Below are 19871 nucleotides of genomic sequence, written 5' to 3'. Positions count from 1 at the left end.
ACCAATCGCTCTTCCTCCCTTCAAAGCCCTACTGAAGGTGCACCTCCTCCAAGAGGCCTTCCCAGACTAAGCCCCCTCTCCTCAACTCCCCTTCCCTTCTGCATCACCATGACTTGCTCCCTTTGCTCTTCCCCAACTCTCTGCCTCATAGCACTTATGTATATATGTATATATCTATAATTCTATTTATTTATATTGATGCCTGTTTACTGGTATTGCTGTCTGTCTCCCCCCGCTCCCAGACTGTGAGCCCATGGTGGGCAGGGATTGTCTCTCTTTATTGCTGTATTGTACTATCCAAGCACTTAGGTCAGTGCTCTGCACACAGTAAGCTCTCAATAAATATGAGTGAATAGTCAATTATAAACTAATTTTACATTTAAATGTTGGTATTTGTTAAGCGCTTACTATGTGCCAAGCACTGTTCTAAGCACTGGGGTAGACATAGGGGAATCAGGTTGTCCCACTTGGGGCTCACAATCTTAATCCCCATTTTACAGATCAGGGAACTGAGGCACCGAGAAGTTAAGTGACATTTCCCCTCACACTGTGAACCATTTCTATCCCTGGGAATATACATACTTTTTGTTATCATTTCGTCAAATTTCCCTTTTGGAGGGCAGGAAAACAAATATTTCCATTTCCTTGGGAACTCTGCTTTCGTTGGTGGTCTAGGAGGCTGTGGCCCAGGATATTTTAACAGGACTGTTTCTTCCACTTCTTCATTTTTGTCTCTATCTTTGGGATCCACAGCTAGGTCCTCCTGAGGTAAACAATGAAACCTTGTCAGAAACGCTACAGTACATTTTCTGAAGGTACTATGCCACTTAATCACAATTAAATCTTCCCATCATCACTGACATCAATGAAATGCTCAGTGACAAAAAGGGATTGGTGCCTACGGTAATAGAGTCTTTTATTAGTAATTAATGAGTTGACATTTGGAAGGTTTACTATATGGGATTGAATATGGTAGCCTTATATAAGTTTGCTGGCATTTGAAAGTGCCCTTCGAATAGATTTAAAGCGAGCCTGAATTGTAGAAAGAGTGATAAAAAGCCCTTCCATGTACATGTTCTCCCTCAAAGCTTTAAAAAATGCAAATGTAATCAAGTTCAGAGTGAAAGGAAATATAATTGTCTTTGATGAAATAATTTTATTCCCATATTTGAACAAAAACTACTGTGAAAAAAGTGGTGGTAGAGGGACTGCTGGAATACTCAGGACTCAAAAAATGCAGTTTTTAGGTTACCTCTGGTAAAGTTCCCATTTTTCCAGGCTAACGGCTTTGGCCCACCCAGTTTCTAAAGCACGACCTAACTGTAAAGAAGGTTGTCCAAGATAAGTAAATGGGAAAGGGACCTAGTTTAGGGATTGGGGAGCAGGAGGGCAAGTTGCCATGGACGGAAAACAATAGAGGGGCTAGATGGGAAGCGTGGAGCAGTGTAGGGTATGGGGAACCTCAGGTGGGGCAGAGACTGTGCCCAAGCAAACTTCTATCTCAGCACTTAGAACAGTGCTTGACACCTAGAAAGTGCTTAACAAATACCAGAATAATAATAATAATAAGGAAGAAACAGGGAATAAAATGCAAACAAAGCAGTTCCCAGGCTCTGGTGGAGGGCATGTAAACTACTTCTTTGGAGAGTAAAAGTCACCTACTGGGGAAGAAATCTGTGGAAGAGTGAACAAACTACTGAGAGGCAAGTTGATCTTTCCACAATAATTCAAGGCCAGTCTCCGCTAAAGTCCTTCGTCTTCGGAATGAGGAAGGTCAAGGAGGGGACAGAGGTTGCTCAACCCCTGTGACTTTTGTCCAGTAATAACCAATGGTAATGGAGAAGCAACATAGCCTAGAGGAGAGACCATGGGCCTGGGAGTCAGAAGGTTGTGGGTTCTAATTCTGACTCCACTTGCCTGCAGTGTGACCTTGGGCAAGTCATTTCACTTCTCTGGGCCTCAGTTCCCTCAAAATGGGGATTGAGACTGTGAGCCCTATGTGGGACAGGGACTATGTTCACTTCAATGACCTTGTATCTACTCCAGCGCTTAGAACAGTGCTTGATACATAGTAAGTGCCTAACGAATACATCATTGTTATTATGGAGGCTGTGTGATCTCTTCATCTTTTCATTCTGTCCAGCATATAGGGGTTCAAGGCAACTAGAAGAAGCTGGGGTAAGAAAGAGCTGGGAGATTGGAAGGGGACTAATAATAATAATAATCCAAAGAATAGTATTGGCTAAATGCTTACTATATGCTAAACACTGTCTTAAGCACTGGGGTAGATCCAAGTCAGATACAGTCCCTGACCCACATGGGGCTCAATCAATCAATTCTCTTTATTGAGCACTGTGTGCAGAGCACTGTACTAAGTGCTTGGGAGAGTGTGTTCTAAGAGGGACGGAGATGAGACGTGAATTACTGAAGGCTTCTCTCTCCTTGGTACAAGCTACAGAGAGCCTTTTGCCCTGGTCATGGGTGGGCCATAATAAAGGAAGTTTGATTGGTATCACTGTGTCCTTTGAGTTCACTTGCAGAAGTTATCCCTCTGGGCTAGGGCCAAGAGAATTTCTTTCGTATGACTCATTTTGTTGCCTGCCGTGTCTGCAGCCTGTCATTTCATGGGTGAAACATACAGCTCTGGCCTTACTAAATAATAATACTTATGGTATTTGTGAAGCACTTACTATGTGTCAGGCACTGTTTTACTGCTGGGGTAGAGACAAGATAATCTAGTCGGACACAGTCCCCGTCCCACATGGGGTCCACAGTCTAAGTAAATTCACCGTATTCTGGCCCTGTGGTTGACCTCTCCTCTGGCACCCAGAACACTCCACCTGCCCTGGCAGCAGTTGCCCCTTTCCATGCATCCAAACATGTGGCTGGAAAAGAAGTTTTACAGACTGTTTTCAAAACATTGAAATGTTCTTCCTCTCATCACAGAATACAGTTTCAAAACAACAGTGACTATACCTGTGATTTTGGATTCAGGGGAATAATTTGATTTCCTGCAGCAGTTACTGATTCGGGGCTTTCACCGTCAGCTGGGCTATCTTCATTTCCCATACTGGGCAAACTACGATGACGATGGAAAAAACAGTTTTTAAAAAGAGAAACAGGAAAATGCATAGAGTGGAAATGAGTCAAAAACATGACCACTTTTTCCACAGTATTTTTCTAGCACTCTGAATTTCTCTTCAATATTACACACAGGGAATGATCTCAACCGAGGCAGACCTCACCATGGTCACAACATCTCCTTTAGCTCTAATTTTAGTTACCATATTTACTCACATAATTACCCCACTTTTTGCATAATTTATGCAACACCAAACAGGTGGAGCTAGGGAAGTCTAGTAATAGTGGAACAAAAAGAGGAAAATAAAAAAAGGAGGGGAGGGGACAAGGAAGAGGAAGGAAAGGGTAAAGGCTCTAGAGAACGTATTTTTTACTTTTACTGCACCCCCAAGTCTCACACTTGATGAATTAACTCTCCCCTGCCTTTTCATTCATTCATTCAATTGTATTTATTGAGCGCTTACTGTGTGCAGAGCACTGTACTAAGTGCTTGGAAAGTACTATTCAGCAACAAATAGAGACAAACTCTGCCCACAGCTGGCTCACAGTCTCCTTTTCCTCCCCTCGAGCTGCCAGTTTCAATGAAGAAATTCCCCATCTCGACTGAGCTGCTCTCACCCTTCTTCTTCACCTCCTCCACCTCCTTTTGCCCATGTTACAATCACAGTTTACAGTTACATGACACCAAAAGTGATCTTTCATGTGCACTTCATAAATCAGGTGTTGCACACTGAAGGGGTGCAGGCAATTATGCATATAAATGTGGCATTTTATTTATAAATTAAGATTTCCCTATTGAAAATACTATTTTACTTTTGGCTACCTGCTTGCCTCAAAACATCTGCAAATATGAGTGATCATTTAGTACCAAGAGCTACTTTATATGTTAAAGGAAATGGACAGAAAACAAAACATTTTTCTGCCAAAGAACAGAATTTACTAAAGCGAAAAACATACTTATTATTATTTCTAGACTCTAAGCATAGTAATGAACATAAAGGCAGCCGGGCAAATTAAAGGAAGCAGACTTCAAGAAAAACAAAAATGTATCAAAAATGGAAAATACCAGTATTAATGCTGAGTATCTGCAGGCTACCAATTCAAACTGTTATCAGATGCATCTTCAGTCTAACCCAGTTAAATTTAGTAAAATCTTACAAGTTCCACTAAGGACAAGAGGAACATTCCAAGAATCCCAAAGTTTAATAGGGATTATAAAGTTTTTGAAAACAGACTTTATTTCTGTTTCCTCGGGGCCCTAAACCTTACTTCACAGTCAATTTCCCCTGAAAGATGCTGCTTATGTTTCAAACACCCATTCCTCCATGACGAACTTAAATCCTTCACAAAACACAAATGAAAATAGTGCAACACTTCCTATGCTAAACTATTAAATTAAATTGATACATCTAGCATGGAAGAAAAATAGCATGCCACAAGGGAATAATATTAGAACTCTACATTTGAATAAATAAGAAAATTTTATTTCAGAAGAATTATCTTACATAATTTATATTACAACCCTCAGTGGAAGGGCTACAAGCTTTTTCTGGATGTAATACAGGAATGCCTCTCATAATAATTCCCTTCCAGGGGAAGAGATTGCCCTTAACACACACCGGTGTCTGCATCACCTCACCCCTTCCACCTCTCCCCTTGATGGCATTTGAAGCTCATGTCATCCTCCTCCTCTCCCACCTCCTCTGTTTCTGTCTTCCTGTTGTCTTCATCTATCAACCTCTGCATTTTGGAGTGACTTTGGTGTCTGGCTCTTAATCAATCAATGGTATTTACCGAGCCCTTTCTAAATGTTTGCGAGAGCCCAATACAACAGAGTTGGTAGGCATAGTCCCTGCCTACAGTGAGTTTTCAGTCTAGAGGGGGAGTAAGACTTTAAAATAAATTACAGATATGTACATAAGGGCCGCGGAGCTGAGGGTGGGGTGAATCCCAAGTGCCCAAAAAGTACACAGATGACACAGAAGGGAGAGGAAGTCGGGGAAAGAGGGGTCAATATAGGATGGTCTCTTTAAGGAGGTGTCACCTTAGGAGGGCTCTGAAGGTGGAGAGAGTGGTCAGTTGTGCGACAGACTAGATTGAGGCATATTATGCAAGCTGACACAACAGGAGTGAAATGTGTAAACTGAGTTCTAGTACAAGATCAGTGAGGTAAAGTAGGAGGGGGCAAACTGAGCGAATGTTTTAAATAATAATAATGTTGGTATTTGTTAAGCGCTTACTATGTGCCAAGCACTGTTCTAAGCGCTGGGGTAGGTACAAGGTAATCGGGTTGTCCCACGTAGGGCTACCAGTCTTCATCCCCATTTTACAGATGAGGGAACTGAGGCACAGAGAAGTTAGGTGACTTGCCCAAGGTCACACAGCTGATAAGTGGCAGAACCGGGATCAGAACCCATGTCTCTCAGGCCCGTGCTCTATCCACTATGCCATGCTGCTTTTCCTCCTCCTCCCTCCTCAACCCCCGTCCTCTTGCCCCCCAAATTCTTGCCCCTAATAACCTGGCTACGTGCTTTATTGATAAAATTGAAACCATGACCTCTGACTTTAAAGTCAACGGTAAGGGGTTTCTGTTTGACGCAGCCGTGAATGGGCAACCCCTAGAGGTTCCTGAGAAGTGGGGAGACGTGGACTGAACTTTTTTTAGAAAAATGAACTTTTTTTAGAAAAGCGAGGAGGCAGATGCGGTAGTCCAGGTGGGATAGGATAAGTGCTTGGATCGGCAAAGTAAGAGTTTGGATGGAGAGGAAAGGGTGAATTTTAGTTATGGTGTAAAGGTAGAATTGACAGGCTAAGGTGACAAATAGACTATGAAGGTTGAATGAGGGCAATGAGTCAAGGAAAATGTCATGGTTACCGGCTTGTGAGACAGAGGGGATAGTGGTATTGCCTACAGTGATGGAAAAGGCAAACGGAGGAGAGAGTTTGGGTGGGAAGACAAGGAATCCCGTTTTGGACACAGTGACTTTAAGGTGTTAGCAGGATCTTGGCAGAGATGTCCTGAAGGCAGGAGGAAATATGAGACTACAGAGGAGCAGAGAGGTCAGGCCTGAAGAAGTAAATTTGGGAGTCATCTGTGTTAAGATGAATGAGTTCTCCAAGAGAGTGGGTGTACATGGAGAATAGGAGACCCATAACTGAACACTGAAAGACCCCCACTGTCAGAGGATGGGAGTCGGAGGAAGAGCCTGCAAAGGAGATTGAGAAGGAGTGGTCAGAAAGGAGGAGAACCAGGAAAGGACAGTGTCAATGAAGTCAAGGTCAGATAAATGTTTCAAGGAGAAGGGGGTGATCCACAGTGTTGAAAGCAGTGGAAGGTCTCCCTTCTTTTTTGGGGGGGGGGGAGATGGTATTTGTTAAGCGCTTACTTTGTGCCAAGCACTGTACTAAGCGCTGGGGTCATACAACCAAATCGAGTTAGATATAGTCCCTGACCCATGGGGGGCTCATAGTCTCAATCCCCATTTTACAGAAGAGGTGATTGAGGCACAGAGAAGTGGAGTGACTCGCCCACAGTCACACAGCAGACAAGTGGCAGAGCCAGGATCAGAACCCATGACTCTCAGGCCCATGCTCTATTCACTATGCCATGCTGCTTTTCCTCCTCCTCCCTCCTTAACCTCCCTGTCCTCTTGCCCCCCCAACTCTTGCCCCTAATAACTTGGCTATGTGCTTTACTGATAAAATTGAAACCATCAGAAGTTTTCTCCCTAAAATCTCCCTTGATTCTCCAGTCCCTCCCTCCTCCTGCCCCTTCTTCAACTCTCCCATCTTTCCCGGCAGTACCTCAAGAGATCTCCCATATCCCCTCAAAATCCACCCCTCCTCCTGCACCTCCAACCCCTTCCCTTTGCACGTTAACAAAATACTTGCCCGCTCTCTTCTTCCTTCTCTGGTCACCATCTTCAACCATTCATTCCCTAATGGCTTCTTTTCCACTGCTTCAAACATGGCCATGTATCCCCTATCCTAAAAAACCCTCCCTAGACCCCACGGCTCCCTCCAGTTATCGTCCCATTCCCCCCTTCTACCATTCAATCCATTAACGGTACTTACAGAGTCCATGTGTGTAGAGCACCGTACTAAGCTCTTAGGAGAATACAATGCAAGAGAGTTAGCATACATGTCAAAAAACTCCACTGTAAGCTAGATTGCAAGCTTCTGGAGGGCCGAAATCATTCATGTCTACTAACTCTACTGCACTCTCTTAATCCATCAATCAATTGTATTTAGTAAGCACTTACTGTGTGCTTGGGAGATTGTACGATCCCTGCCCACAACGACCTTAATTTCTCCTTGACCCTGTCCAATCTGTCTTCTGCCCCCTTAGCTTCACAGAAACTGCCTTTTAAAAGGTCACCAGTGATCTCCTTCTTGCCAAATCCAACAGCTTCTACTCCATCCTAATCTTCCTCAACCTCTTGGCTGACTACAACTACAACCTCTACAGTGTGGACTACCTCCTTCTCCTAGAAATATTGTCTATTCTTGGCTTTGCTGACACTGTTCCTTCCTGATTCTCCTCCTATCTTTCTGGCAAGTCATCCTCAGTGTCTTTCACAGGCTTCTCCTCTGCCTCCCACCTCCTAACTCTGGCTCAATTAGGCTTAGTTCTGGGTCCCCTTTAATTTTCCACCTACACCCACTCCCCTGGAGAAGACATTCACTCCCATGGTTTCAACTACCATTTTTATGCATATGATTCCCAAATCTACATCTCTAGCCCTGATCCTCCTCCTCTGCAGTCTCAGATTTCCTACTGCCTTCACATCAATCTCTAGTTGGTTGTCCTGCCCACCTACCTTCTCTGTGCCTCAGTTACCTCATCTGTAAAATGGGGATTAAATCCTACTCCCTCCAATTTAGACTGTGAGCCCTGTGTGAGACAAGGACTGTGTCCAACCTGATAAACTTGTATCTACCCCAGCGCTTAAAACAGTGCTTGACACAGAGTAAGTGCTTAACAAGTACCATTAAAAAAAAAAGACTCGGTGATGGGGCTTAAGCACAGCCATTATTTTGACAGGAGACCCCATCATCATCATCATCATCACCATTATCTTTTCCTAATCACTTTCAAATAGCAACTTTAGAATCCTACATCATAAAGGGCAGAAAAAGCTCAAACCAAGATTCCTTTTCATTATTTTTATTTAGCAGTTCATATTAAAAATATTTCTTGGAATAATTTCTGAGGAAAAAAACATGCAAAATATGGTAACAATGATGATGATGATGGAGGCTCCTGTTGGGAATGATGGCAAGCCTTGGTCCTGAGACATTAGTAATGAGAATCTGCATGAAAGAGTTGATTAAAATGATGCTGATGTCTGTAAAATATATTACAAAAATCTCAACAAGGCCAAAAGCAATTACCAATCCATAGGTATTCTGAAGCAGATTATTTTTCAAAAATTAACTTAAATTTGTAGTTTAGGGCTCAGGAGAGGCAGACTTTAAAAGATGTACACCTTTAAGCACTAATCCTATCCCACCTTGATTAGTATATCAGCCTCCTTGCTGACCTCCCTGCCTCCTGTTCTCCCCACTCCAGTCCATACTCCATTCTGCTGCCTGAATCATTTCCCTTCAAAAACCTTCAGACCTTGTTTCCCCACTCAAGAAACTCCAGTGGTTGCCCATTCACCTCTGCTTCAAATGAAAACCCCTAACTTGAAAGCCCTAATCACCTTGCTCCACCTTACTTCACCTCACTACTCTCCTACTACAACCCAGACCACACCCTTGGTTCCTCTAATGTTAACCTTCTCAATGTACCTCGATCTCGTCTATCTTGCTGCCGACCTCTCGCCCACATCCTACCACATCCATCCTACCTGGCAGACAAGTAATTGCTCTCCCCTCACTTCAAAACCTTATTGAAGGCACATCTCCTCCAAGAAGTCTTCCCTAACTAAGCCCTCCTCTTCCCCCGTTCCCTTTTGTGCTACTTGCTCTTTCATTCATCCTCCCTCCCATCCCCATGGCTATGTATATATTTGTATATATCTTTAATTTATTTCTCTATTTATTTATATTAATGTCTGCCTCCCCCTATAGACTGATCTCTCACTTTGGGCAGGCATGTGTCTGTTGTTATAGTGTACTCTCCCAAGTGCACAGTGCTTTGCACACAGTATCCGGTCAATAAATATGATTGAATGAAGATAATAATAATGCCATTTGTTAAGTGCTTACTATGTGCCAAGCATTGCTCTAAGTATTGGAAAAGATACAAGATAATCTTGCTAGACACAATCCCTGCCCAACCAGAGGCTCACAGTCTAAAATGGGAGGGTCAACAGGTATTTAATTTCCATTTTACAGAGGAGGAAACTGAGTGGTTAAGTGACTTGCCCAAGGTCTCACACAGCAGACACGTGGCAGAGCCGGGATTAGAACTCAGATCTTCTGAATCCCAGGGCTGGGCACTTCTACCAGGCAACACTGCTTCCCATTAAAGAAGCACCACTTACTTATTTGGCTATTGACTCCACCTAGGAAGTACCAGTTGATTCATTAGGTAGATTAGGTCAACCCGAAACCTCTGGCTCAAAAAGTCTCTTCCTGCTGATTACCCAGCACAAAAATCAACCTGTTCACTCCTTAAACTCACTGTGAACTGTAAAAAGTTTGCTACTTCCTTTATGGTAGGAATATTTGTGGATCAGTGGTGCTTACACCAAGTGACACCTAGTGAAACGGCCCAGACCAGCATGTTACCATATCGTCATATATTATCACAGGAGCTTTGCTCCTGGACATGGTTTCCACCACCACAAAATTAAGGTACAGGGCAAAATTTCTCAAGAATTCTCAGGGGGAAATAAAAAATAAAAATTTAGCTTACGAGAAAATCACAATTCTGTGACACTACAACCTAAAAACTCAGTCTTCAAACCTTTTGATAACTATATTCTTTCAGTCTCTTGAGAAATACTACTGCCTGTACATCCCACACCCACATTCAGGAGGTCTTCACATCTGTTTGAAGATTTCTTAAACAGGGGAGGTGAATTTTAGCAATCCAAGGACACAATGTCCCCTTGGATATCACTCTTTTGGAGAGATAAAAGGAATAATAATATTGAAAATGACAATGTATGAAGGCTACACCATGTAGAAGTTTTGGGTGTTTGGTTTTTTTTAAAAAAAGTGAAAAGGAGAGAAGCAGCGTGGATCAGTGGAAAGAGCACGGGCTTTGAAGTCAGGGCTCATGAGTTCGAATCCCAGCTCTGCCACTAGTCGGCTGTGTGACTGTGGGCAAGTCACTTAACTTCTCTGTGCCTCAGTTCCCTCATCTGTAAAATGGGGATTAAGACTGTGAGCCCCACGTGGGACAACCTGATTCCCCTGTGTCTACCCCAGCGCTTAGAACAGTGCTCAGCACATAGTAAGCGCTTAACAAATACCAACATTATTATTATTATTATTATTAGGTTGAGGATGTGGGTTAGCAATGCTCTAAGCCCTCTGATACTTCACAAACTAAATGAGACTGGACTGATTTACACTGGGTAAGAAGCTGAGAGGGATCTTTCTCCTCCACTGCACATATTAGACTAGCAAATCTGGGAAGAGCAGGTGAGCAGAACTGGCCCAGCACTGGCCCGAATGCTTCTGATCTTCTAGGGGTATCAGATGGAGGTCCACCCCAAGCCTACACTTTTTAATGGTATTTATTATTATTATTATTATTGTTACTGTATTTGTAAAGTGCTTACTATGTGTTGAGCACTTTTCTAAGTGTTGGGCTAGATAATAGATCATCAGGTCAGACACAGGCCCTGTCACATATGGGACTGACACCCTTTCTTTTCCCTCTCCTGAAAGAGAGGTCAGAACACAGCTCGGTTCTCCCCACGTGTTTATGAGCTTTCACTGCATCCAGGAGGTTCTTTATAATTCCCATCACTACTGTTTTGACTCAGAAAATTCACAGTGTACTTCATGGACTACCAATCAATCAGTGATATTTGAGTGTTTACTGTGTGTGTTTACTGGTACTAAATGCTCGAAAAAGTACAATACAAAAAAGTTGGTAAACATAATCTCTGCCCATAAGGAGTTTATAGTCTTCAGAGGGAGACGTGCCTTAAAATAGAGTAGGGATTGGGGAAATAGTACGGTGCAAGAATACTTAAATAAATCATTTGGAGCTGAGTGGATATCAAGTGCTTAAGGGGCGCAGTCAAGAGCATAGTTGATGCCGAAGAGAGGGCAGATGGGGGAAATAAAGGGCTTAATCTGAGAAGGCCTCTTGGAGGAGATGTGATTTTTAGGATGGGTTTGAAGGTGGGGATAGTAGTGAACTGGCAAATATGAAAGGGGTGGACGGGGTTCCAGGCCAGAAGGAGGGCACAGGCTAGGGGTTAGGGCATAGGCAAGGTCAAGGTATAAGGAAAAGGTTCGTATTAGAAGAGCAGAATCTGAAGGTTGGGTTGTAGTAGAAGATGAGAAAGATTAGGTAGAAAGCAGAGGGCTGATTGAGAGCCTTAGAGCCAATGGTAAGGAATTTCCTTTTGACGCAGAGAGCGATGGCAAAGACTGGAGGTGTTTGAGGAATCGGGAGATATGGACTGAACAATTTTTCGGAAAAATGACCTAGGCAGCAGAGAAGAGAATGGACTGGAGAGGGGAGAGGCAGGACGCAGGGAGGTCAGTGTGGAGACTGATGCAATAATCAAGGTGGAAAAAGGTGAGTGCTTAAAGTACAGTGGTAGCAGTTCAGATTGAGAAGAAAGAGGATTCTAAAGATGTTGTGAAGGAAGGACTGACAGGATTTGAAGCAGGAATAGAGAAGCAGCATGGCTTAATGGAAAGAGCACGGGCTTGGGTGTCAGAAGACATTCATTCATTCATTCATTCATTCATTCAATTGTATTTACTGAGCTCTTACTGTATGCAGAGTACTGTACTAAGCACTTGGAAAGTACATTTCGACAACAGATAGAGACAATTCCTACCCAACAATGGGTTCACAGTCTAGAAGAGGGAAACAGACAACAAAACAAAACAAGTAGATAGGTATCAATACCATCAAAATTGATAAACAGAATCAGGACACGGATTCTAATCCCGGCTCGGCCACTTGTCTGCTGTGTGACCCTGGGCAAGCCACTTCACTTCTCTGTGCCTCTGTTACCTCAACTGTAAAATGGGGATTAAGACTGTGAGCCCCACATGGGACAACCTGATTACCTTGTATCTATCCCAGAACTTAGAACAGTGCTTGGCACATAGTGAGTGCTTAACAAATACCATCATTATTATTATTATTACTGAAGACAGACTGAATATGTGGGTTGAATGAGAAAGATGAGTTGAGGATAATGCCAGTTATAGGCCTCTGAGATAGAGAGGGTGGTCGTTTGTCTACAGCGATAGGAAAATAATGGAGAGGACTGAGTTTGAGTAGGACGATGATGAGCTCTGATCCGGACATGTTGAGTTTGAGGTATTGGCATCCAAGCAGAGATGTCCTGAAGGCAGAAGAAACTGTGAGACTGCAGAGGAGAGGGGTCAGGGCTAGAGAGGCAGATTTGGGGATCACCTATGTAGAGACAGCAGTTGAAGCTGTGCAAGCAAATGTGTTCTATAAGACAGTGGGTGTAGATACAGAATAGAAGGGGATCCAGGACTGAATCTTGAGACATCACATTTGCAGAGAAGAAGCTTGTAAAAGAGACTGGGAAGGAGCTGTCAGTGAGACAGGAGGATAACCAGGAGAGGCCATGTCAGTAAAGACAAAGTGAGATACTGTTTCCAAGAGAAGGGGGGTAGGTCCACTGAATTGAAGTAGCAGACGGGATGTGAAGGATTAGGACTGAATAGAGGCCACTGGACTTGGCAAGAACGTGGACCTTAAAAATAGCTGTTTCTGTGAGTGAAGGGGGCAGAAGCCAGTTTGCAGGGGGTCGAGGAGAGGAAGTGAAAGCAGCAAGAGTAGATAACTCTCTCAAAGAGTTTTGAGAAGAATGGTGGGAGGAGATGGGGAGAAAATTGGAGGAAGCTGTGGGGTCAAGGAAGCAGTTTTTTAGGCTAGGGGATACATGGGCATGGTTGAAATCAGAAGGGGGGGGAAGGATCCTATTACCTCTATATCGCTCCTTCAACTAACATCATCTTTGCAGTCATCTACGTGGTCCTCCTGGCCTCTTCTACCCAGAAAGACCTTGGGCCCGGTATCAAACTCCAGTCTGCTGCCTGGATCATTTTTCTAAAGAAAAGTTCCATCCATATCTCTCTATTTCTAAAATACCTCCAATGGAGGCCATCAATCAATCAATCATATTTATTGAGTGCTTATTGTGTGCACAGCCCTGCATTTGAGAGAGTACTATACAACAATAAACAGATACATTCCCTACCCACAATGATCTTACAGTCTAGAGAGGAAAACAGACATTAAATAAACAAATTATGGATATGTATATAAAGTGCCATGGGGCTGGGAAGGGGACGAATAAAGGTAGCAAGTCAAGGTGACGCAGAAGGTAATGGAAAAGAGGAAAGGAGGGCTTAGTCAGGGAAGGTTTCCTGGAGATGTGTCTTCAATAAGGCTTTGAAGAGGGGCAGGGTAACTGTCTGTCAGATATACGGAGGGAGGGCATTCTAGGCCAGAGGCAGGTTGTGGGCGAGATGTCGGCAGTAAGGTAGACAAGATCGGGGTCCAATAAGAAAGTTAGCATTAGAGGAGCAAAGTTTTGTGGGCTGGGTTGTAGTAAGAGAGTAACGAGCTGAGATAGGAGGGGGCAAGGTGATTTGAGTGCTTTAAAGCCAATGGTGAGGAGTTTCCGTTTGATGCGGAAGTGGATGGGCAACCACTGGAGTTTTTTGAGGATTGGGGGAACACATCTGAACGTTTTTGTAGAAAAATGAACTGGGCAACAGAGTGAAGTATAGACTAGAGTGGGGACGAGCCAGGGAAGTCAGTAAGCAAGGAGGCTGATGCAGTTATCAAGGTGGGATACGATGCAGCGGGCTTGGAAGTCAGAGGTCATGGGTTCAAATCCCAGATCTGCCACTTGTCAGCTGTGTGACTGTGGGCAAATCACTTCACTTCTCGGTGCCTCAGTTCCTTCATCTGTCAAATGGGGATGAAGACTGTGAGCCCCATCAAGGACAACCTGATAATCCTGTATCTACCCCAGCGCTTAGAACAGTGCTCTGCACATAGTAAGTGCTTAACAAATGCCAACATTATTATTATTATTATAAGTGATTGGATTAACAGACTAGCATTTATTCAATCATATTTATTGAGCACTTACTGTGCGCAAACCACTGTACTAAGCACTTGGGAGACTATAATGCAACAACAAACAGTTTGGATGGAGAGGAAAGGTCAGATTTTAGTGGTGTTGTGAAGGAGGAACCAACAGGATATAGTGATGGATTGAATATGTGGGTTGAGAGAGAGGAGTCAAGGATAACGCCATGGTTACTGGCTCTTGAGACAGGAAGGATGGTGGCATCGTCTACAGTGATGGGAAAGTCAGGGAGAGGACAGGGTTTGGGTGGGTAGATATGGAGTTCTGTTTCAAACATGTTAAGCTTGAGGTGACGGGCGGACATCCAAGTAGAGATGTCTTGAAGGCAGGAGGAAATGTGAGACTGCAGAGAGGGAGAGAGATCAGGGCTGGAGATATAGATTTGGGTATCATCTGCACAGAAGTGGTAGTTGAAGCCATGTGACCGAACGGGTTCTCCAAAGGAGTGGGTGTAGATGGAAAATAGAAGGGGGTCCAGAGCTGAACCTTGAGGGACCCCCACTGTTAGGGAGTGGGAGGCAGGGGAGGAGCCCACAAAAGAGACTGAGACTGAGAGGCCAGAGAGATATATTTTCATTACCCTATTTATTTTGTTAATGAAATGTACATCGCCCTGATTCTATTTAGTTGCCATTGTTTTTACGAGATATTCTTCCCCTTGACTCTATTTATTGCCATTGTTCTTGTCTGTCCGTCTCCCCCGATTAGACTGTAAGCCCGTCAAACGGCAGGGACTGTCTCTATCTGTTGCCGACTTGTTCATTCCAAGCGCTTAGTACAGTGCTCTGCACATAGTAAGCGCTCAATAAATACTATTGAATGAATAGGAGAACCAGGAAAGGACAATGAGCACTTGGGGAAGTTCAATATAACAGAGTTGGTGGACATGATCCTTGGCTACAAGGAGCTTACAGTCCCGAAAGGGAGACAGACATTGATGTAAATACATAAATATATAAATGCTGTGGGTTTGAGGGTGGGGTGAATAAAGTGTAAAATCCAGTGCTAGGGAGAAGGAAGTGGGAAGAGAAAATGAGGGTTTAGGGAAGGCTTCTTAGAGGAGATGTGGTTTTAACAAGGCTTTGAAGGTGGGGAGACTAATGTTCTGTAGGATATGAAGGGGGAGAGGATGAAGGATGGCACTGGGACAGAATGACAGGGATAACAGGAAACAGGATAACATGTAGCTATCCCTCTGCATCAAACAGAAACTCCTCACCATCAGCTTTAAGTCACTTACCCTTCCTCACTCAGCTCACTCCCATCCAACCCCTCCCCACCTTTCATGCCATCCCCCCTCCTCTACCCCCAGCTTAGCCAAGTGCAGCCTGAGAAACCCCCACTCCATCATGGGAAAGTTTCCCTTCATCTGTGGCCTCCTCGCCATCACTGAAACCTGGGTCCCTCCAGGGATGCAGCTCTCTCCAACTCACCGAGTTAATTTCCTACTACAACCCAGCCCATAGGTTTTGCTCCTGCTACTCAACCAACCCACCGTAACCTGATCTCATCTGTCTCACGGCCGACACTTTTGCTCAAATCCTCCCTCCTACCTGGAACTCCCCCTTCATTTAGGAAAGACCACTACTCTCCTCATCTTCAAAGTCCTCCTTAAATCACATCTCCTCCAAGAGGCCTTCCCTCTCTTTTCCCCACCCTATTAGCCTTCAACATAACTTATGCACTTGAGTCTGTATCCCTTAAGCACCTGAATACTCATCCCCCTCCCAGACCCACAGCATTTAATAATAATGATGGCATTTGTTAAGCGCTTACTATGTGTAAAGCACTGTTCTAAGCGCTGGGGAGGATACAAGGTGATGAGGTTGTCCCATGTGGGGCTCACAGTCTTAATCCCCATTTTACAGTTGAGGGAACTGAGGCCCAGACAAGTGAAGAGAGTTGCCCAAAGTCACCCAGCTGACAAGCGGCGGAGCGGGGATTAGAACCCATGATCTCTGACCCAGAGGCCCGGGCTCTTTCCACTGAGCCACGTTCCCTCTCTATTTATGTACATACCCTTATACTCGGCTGCTTCCTCTATCTGTAGTTTATTTTAATGACTGTTTTCCCCATTAGACTGCATATTCCTCGAGCACAAGGATCATGTCTACCAATTCTACTGTAATGTATTCTCCCAAGCGCTTAGTACAGTGCTCTCCACGATGCAAGCGCTCAATAAATACCATTGATTGACGGATTTATAGCAGGACCCCAAAAACTGAGAGCAAGGCTGGAGCTGAATATCTTGCCTGCTGTCCCCTGGGTAGGAGGGCCTTCTTATCATTCCCCCCCCCTCCCACTGCGCTTAATGATAATAATAATAATAATGATAAATACGGCATTTGTCAAGTGCTTACTATGTGCAAAGCACTGTTCTAAGCGCTGGGGAGAATACAGAGTGATCAGGTTGTCCCACGTGGGGCTCACCGTCTTAATCCCCATTTTATAAATGAGGTTACTGAGACACAGAGAAGTACAGTGCAGTGCAAAACATTGTACTAAGCATTTGTAAGAGTTCAGTAATGACAACAAAGAGCCACATTCCTGCCCACAATGAAGCATGGCCCAGTGGCAAGAGCCCAGGCTCGGGAGTCAGAGGAGGTAGGTTCTAATCCTACCTCCGCCACTTGTCAGTTGAGGGACCTTGGGCAAGTCACTTACCCTCTCTGTGCCTCTGTTACCTCATCTGCAAAATGGGGATTAAGACTGTGACCCCCGCGTAGGACAACCTGATTTCCTTGTATCTACCCCAGTGCTTAGAAGAGTGCTTGGTGCATAGTAAGCACTTAATAAATACCATCATTACTATTATTATTAGAGGAGCTATTTATTTATATTAATGTCTGTCCCCCACCCCAGACTATCAGCCTGTTGTGGAAAGGAAATGTGCCTGCTATATTGTTACTGTGCTCTGCCCAGCGTTTAGTACAGTGCTCTGCACATAGTAAGCGCTCAGTAAATAATATGATTATTACATTCGTATCATTTAACATCTCGGTGCCTCAGGGACCTCATCTGTAAAATGGGTATGAAGACTGTGAGCCCCCAACCTGATTAACCTGTATCTACCCCAGCACTTAGAGGAGTGCTCGGCACATAGTAAATGCTCAATAAATAATAAACCTTATCACCTTGTAGTCCCTCCAGTGCTTAGAGCAGTGCTTTGCACATAGTAAGCGCTTAAGAAATACCATCATCATTATTATTATATACTACAATTATTACAACTGGATCATTTAACTTTTTGGTGCCTCAGTGACCTCATCTGTAAAATGGGGATGAAGTCTGTAAGACCCCAACCTGATTCACTCATATCTACCCCAGCGCTTAGAAGAGTGCTCGGCACATAGGAAGTGCTCAATAAATAATAAACCTGACCACCTTGTAGCCCCCCCCAGCGCTTAGAACAGTGCTTTGCACATAGTAAGCGCTTAACAAATATTGTGATTATTATTAAATACTACGATTATTACAACACGATCATTTGACTTCTCAGTGCCTTGGGGACCTCATCTCATAGAGAAGCAGCGTGGCTCAGTGGAAAGAGCATGGGCTTTGGAGTCAGAGGTCATGAGTTCGAATCCCGGCTCTGCCACTTGTCAGCTGTGTGACTGTGGGCAAGTCACTTCACTTCTCTGTGCCTCAGTTACCTCATCTGTAAAATGAGGATGAAGACTGTGAGCCCCACGTGGGACATCCTGATTCCCCTGTGTCTACCCCAGCGCTTAGAACAGTGCTCGGCACCTAGTAAGCGCTTAACAAATACCAACATTATTATTATTATTATTATTATTATTATTATCTGTAAAATGGGGATGAAGCCTGTGAGTCCCCAACCTGATTCATCCGTATCTACCCCAGCACTTAGAAGAGTGCTAGGCACAAAGTCAGCGCTTAAGAATGCCATGATGAAGACAACGAATACCACCGAATGAATGAAGGCTAGAGAGGAGCCACAGCATGCTGACTGTCCTGGGGGTGAGGGGTGATGGAGGGGCCCCCACTCGTTGATGACGATGATGATGGCATTGAAGCGCTTACTCTGTGCCAAGCACTGTTCAAAGCACTGGGGAGGCTACAGGGTGATCAGGTGGTCCCACGTGGGGCTCACCTTCAGCTCAATAAAAAGAGCCTGGGCTTGGGAGTCAGAGGTCATGGGTTCAAATCCCATCTCTGCCACCTGTCAGCTGTGTGACTGTGGGCAAGTCACAACTTCTCTGTGCCTCAGTTACCTCATCTGTAAAATGGGGATTAACTGTGAGACTCACGTGGGACAACCTGATTACCCTGTATCTACTCCAGCGCTTAGAACAGTGCTCTGCACATAGTAAGCGCTTAATAAATACCAACATTATTATTATTCATGCCCATTTTCCAGAGGAAGTCACTGAGGGCCAGGGAAGTGAAGGGACTTGCCCCAAAGTCACCCGGCTGACAAGCGGCAGGGGCGGGGTTTCATTCATTAAATAGTATTTATTGAGCAGTTACTATGCTCAGAGCATGTGTTAAACGCTTGGAATATACAATTCGGCAACAGAGACAATCCCTGCCTAATTTCATTTAATAGTATTTATTGAGCGTTTACTATGTGCACTGTACTAAGCGCTTGGAATATACAATTCGGCAACAGATTAGAGACAATCCCTGTGCAATTTCATTTCATTTAATAGTACTTATTGAGCGCTTACTATGTGCAGAGCACTGGACTAAGCGCTTGGAATGTACAATTCAGCAACAGATAGAGACAATCCCTGTCCAATTTCATTTCATTCAATAGTATTTATTGAGCGCTTACTATGTGCAGAGCACTGGACTAAGCGTTTGGAACGTACAATTCAGCAACAGATAGAGACAATCCCTGTCCAATTTCATTTCATTCAATAGTATTTATTGAGCGTTTACTATGTGCAAAGCACTGGACTAAGCGTTTGGAACGTACAATTCAGCAACAGATAGAGACAATCCCTGTCCAATTTCATTTCATTCAATAGTATTTATTGAGCGCTTACTATGTGCAAAGCACTGGACTAAGCGTTTGGAACGTACAATTCAGCAACAGATAGAGACAATCCCTGTCCAATTTCATTTCATTCAATAGTATTTATTGAGCGCTTACTATGTGCAGACCACTGGACTAAGCGCTTGGAATATACAATTCGGCAACAGAGACAATCCCGGCCAATTTCATTTCATTCAATAGTATTTACTGGCCCCTTACTATGCGCAGGGCACTGGACTAAGGGCTTGGAATCTACAATTCGGCAACAGATAGAGACAATCCCTGCCCAATAACGGGCTCACGGTCCAATGCGGGGATTTGAACCCATGACCTGTGACTCCCCAGCTCGGGCTCTTTCCCCTGATCCCCGCTGCTTGTTGTGGCGGCCATTACCTGGGCTGCGGGGGGGAGGCCTGCGGCCTAATCCGGCCCTCCCAAACCCCGATGGCGGCGGGGCGGGGGAGGAGCGGCCATGGCCACCTCCTCCTCCTCTTCCT

The 19871-nt window shown here is 44.3% G+C and overlaps 1 protein-coding gene across 1 annotated transcript in view; it reads right to left on the bottom strand.

Annotated features, from left to right (window-relative positions):
• The window catches only part of LOC100087882 (sodium/hydrogen exchanger 9B2-like), a 69082-nt gene extending 49211 nt beyond the window's left edge, over window positions 1-19871 (bottom strand). The window contains exons 1-4 of the mRNA XM_029076598.1: window positions 19768-19871; window positions 2977-3079; window positions 2790-2885; window positions 583-763 (exon numbers count right to left, since the gene is read on the bottom strand). Coding sequence (XP_028932431.1) covers window positions 583-763; window positions 2790-2885; window positions 2977-3069 — 370 coding nt within the window. The 5' untranslated portion in view covers window positions 3070-3079; window positions 19768-19871. The remainder of the gene's footprint in view (window positions 1-582; window positions 764-2789; window positions 2886-2976; window positions 3080-19767) is intronic.

The sequence above is a fragment of the Ornithorhynchus anatinus genome, chromosome 12 (assembly GCF_004115215.2).
Source record: "Ornithorhynchus anatinus isolate Pmale09 chromosome 12, mOrnAna1.pri.v4, whole genome shotgun sequence".
Classification (NCBI taxonomy): domain Eukaryota; kingdom Metazoa; phylum Chordata; class Mammalia; order Monotremata; family Ornithorhynchidae; genus Ornithorhynchus; species Ornithorhynchus anatinus.
Note: the sequence above shows the minus strand (reverse complement) of the source record. Positions and strands in the feature narration are given on the sequence as shown.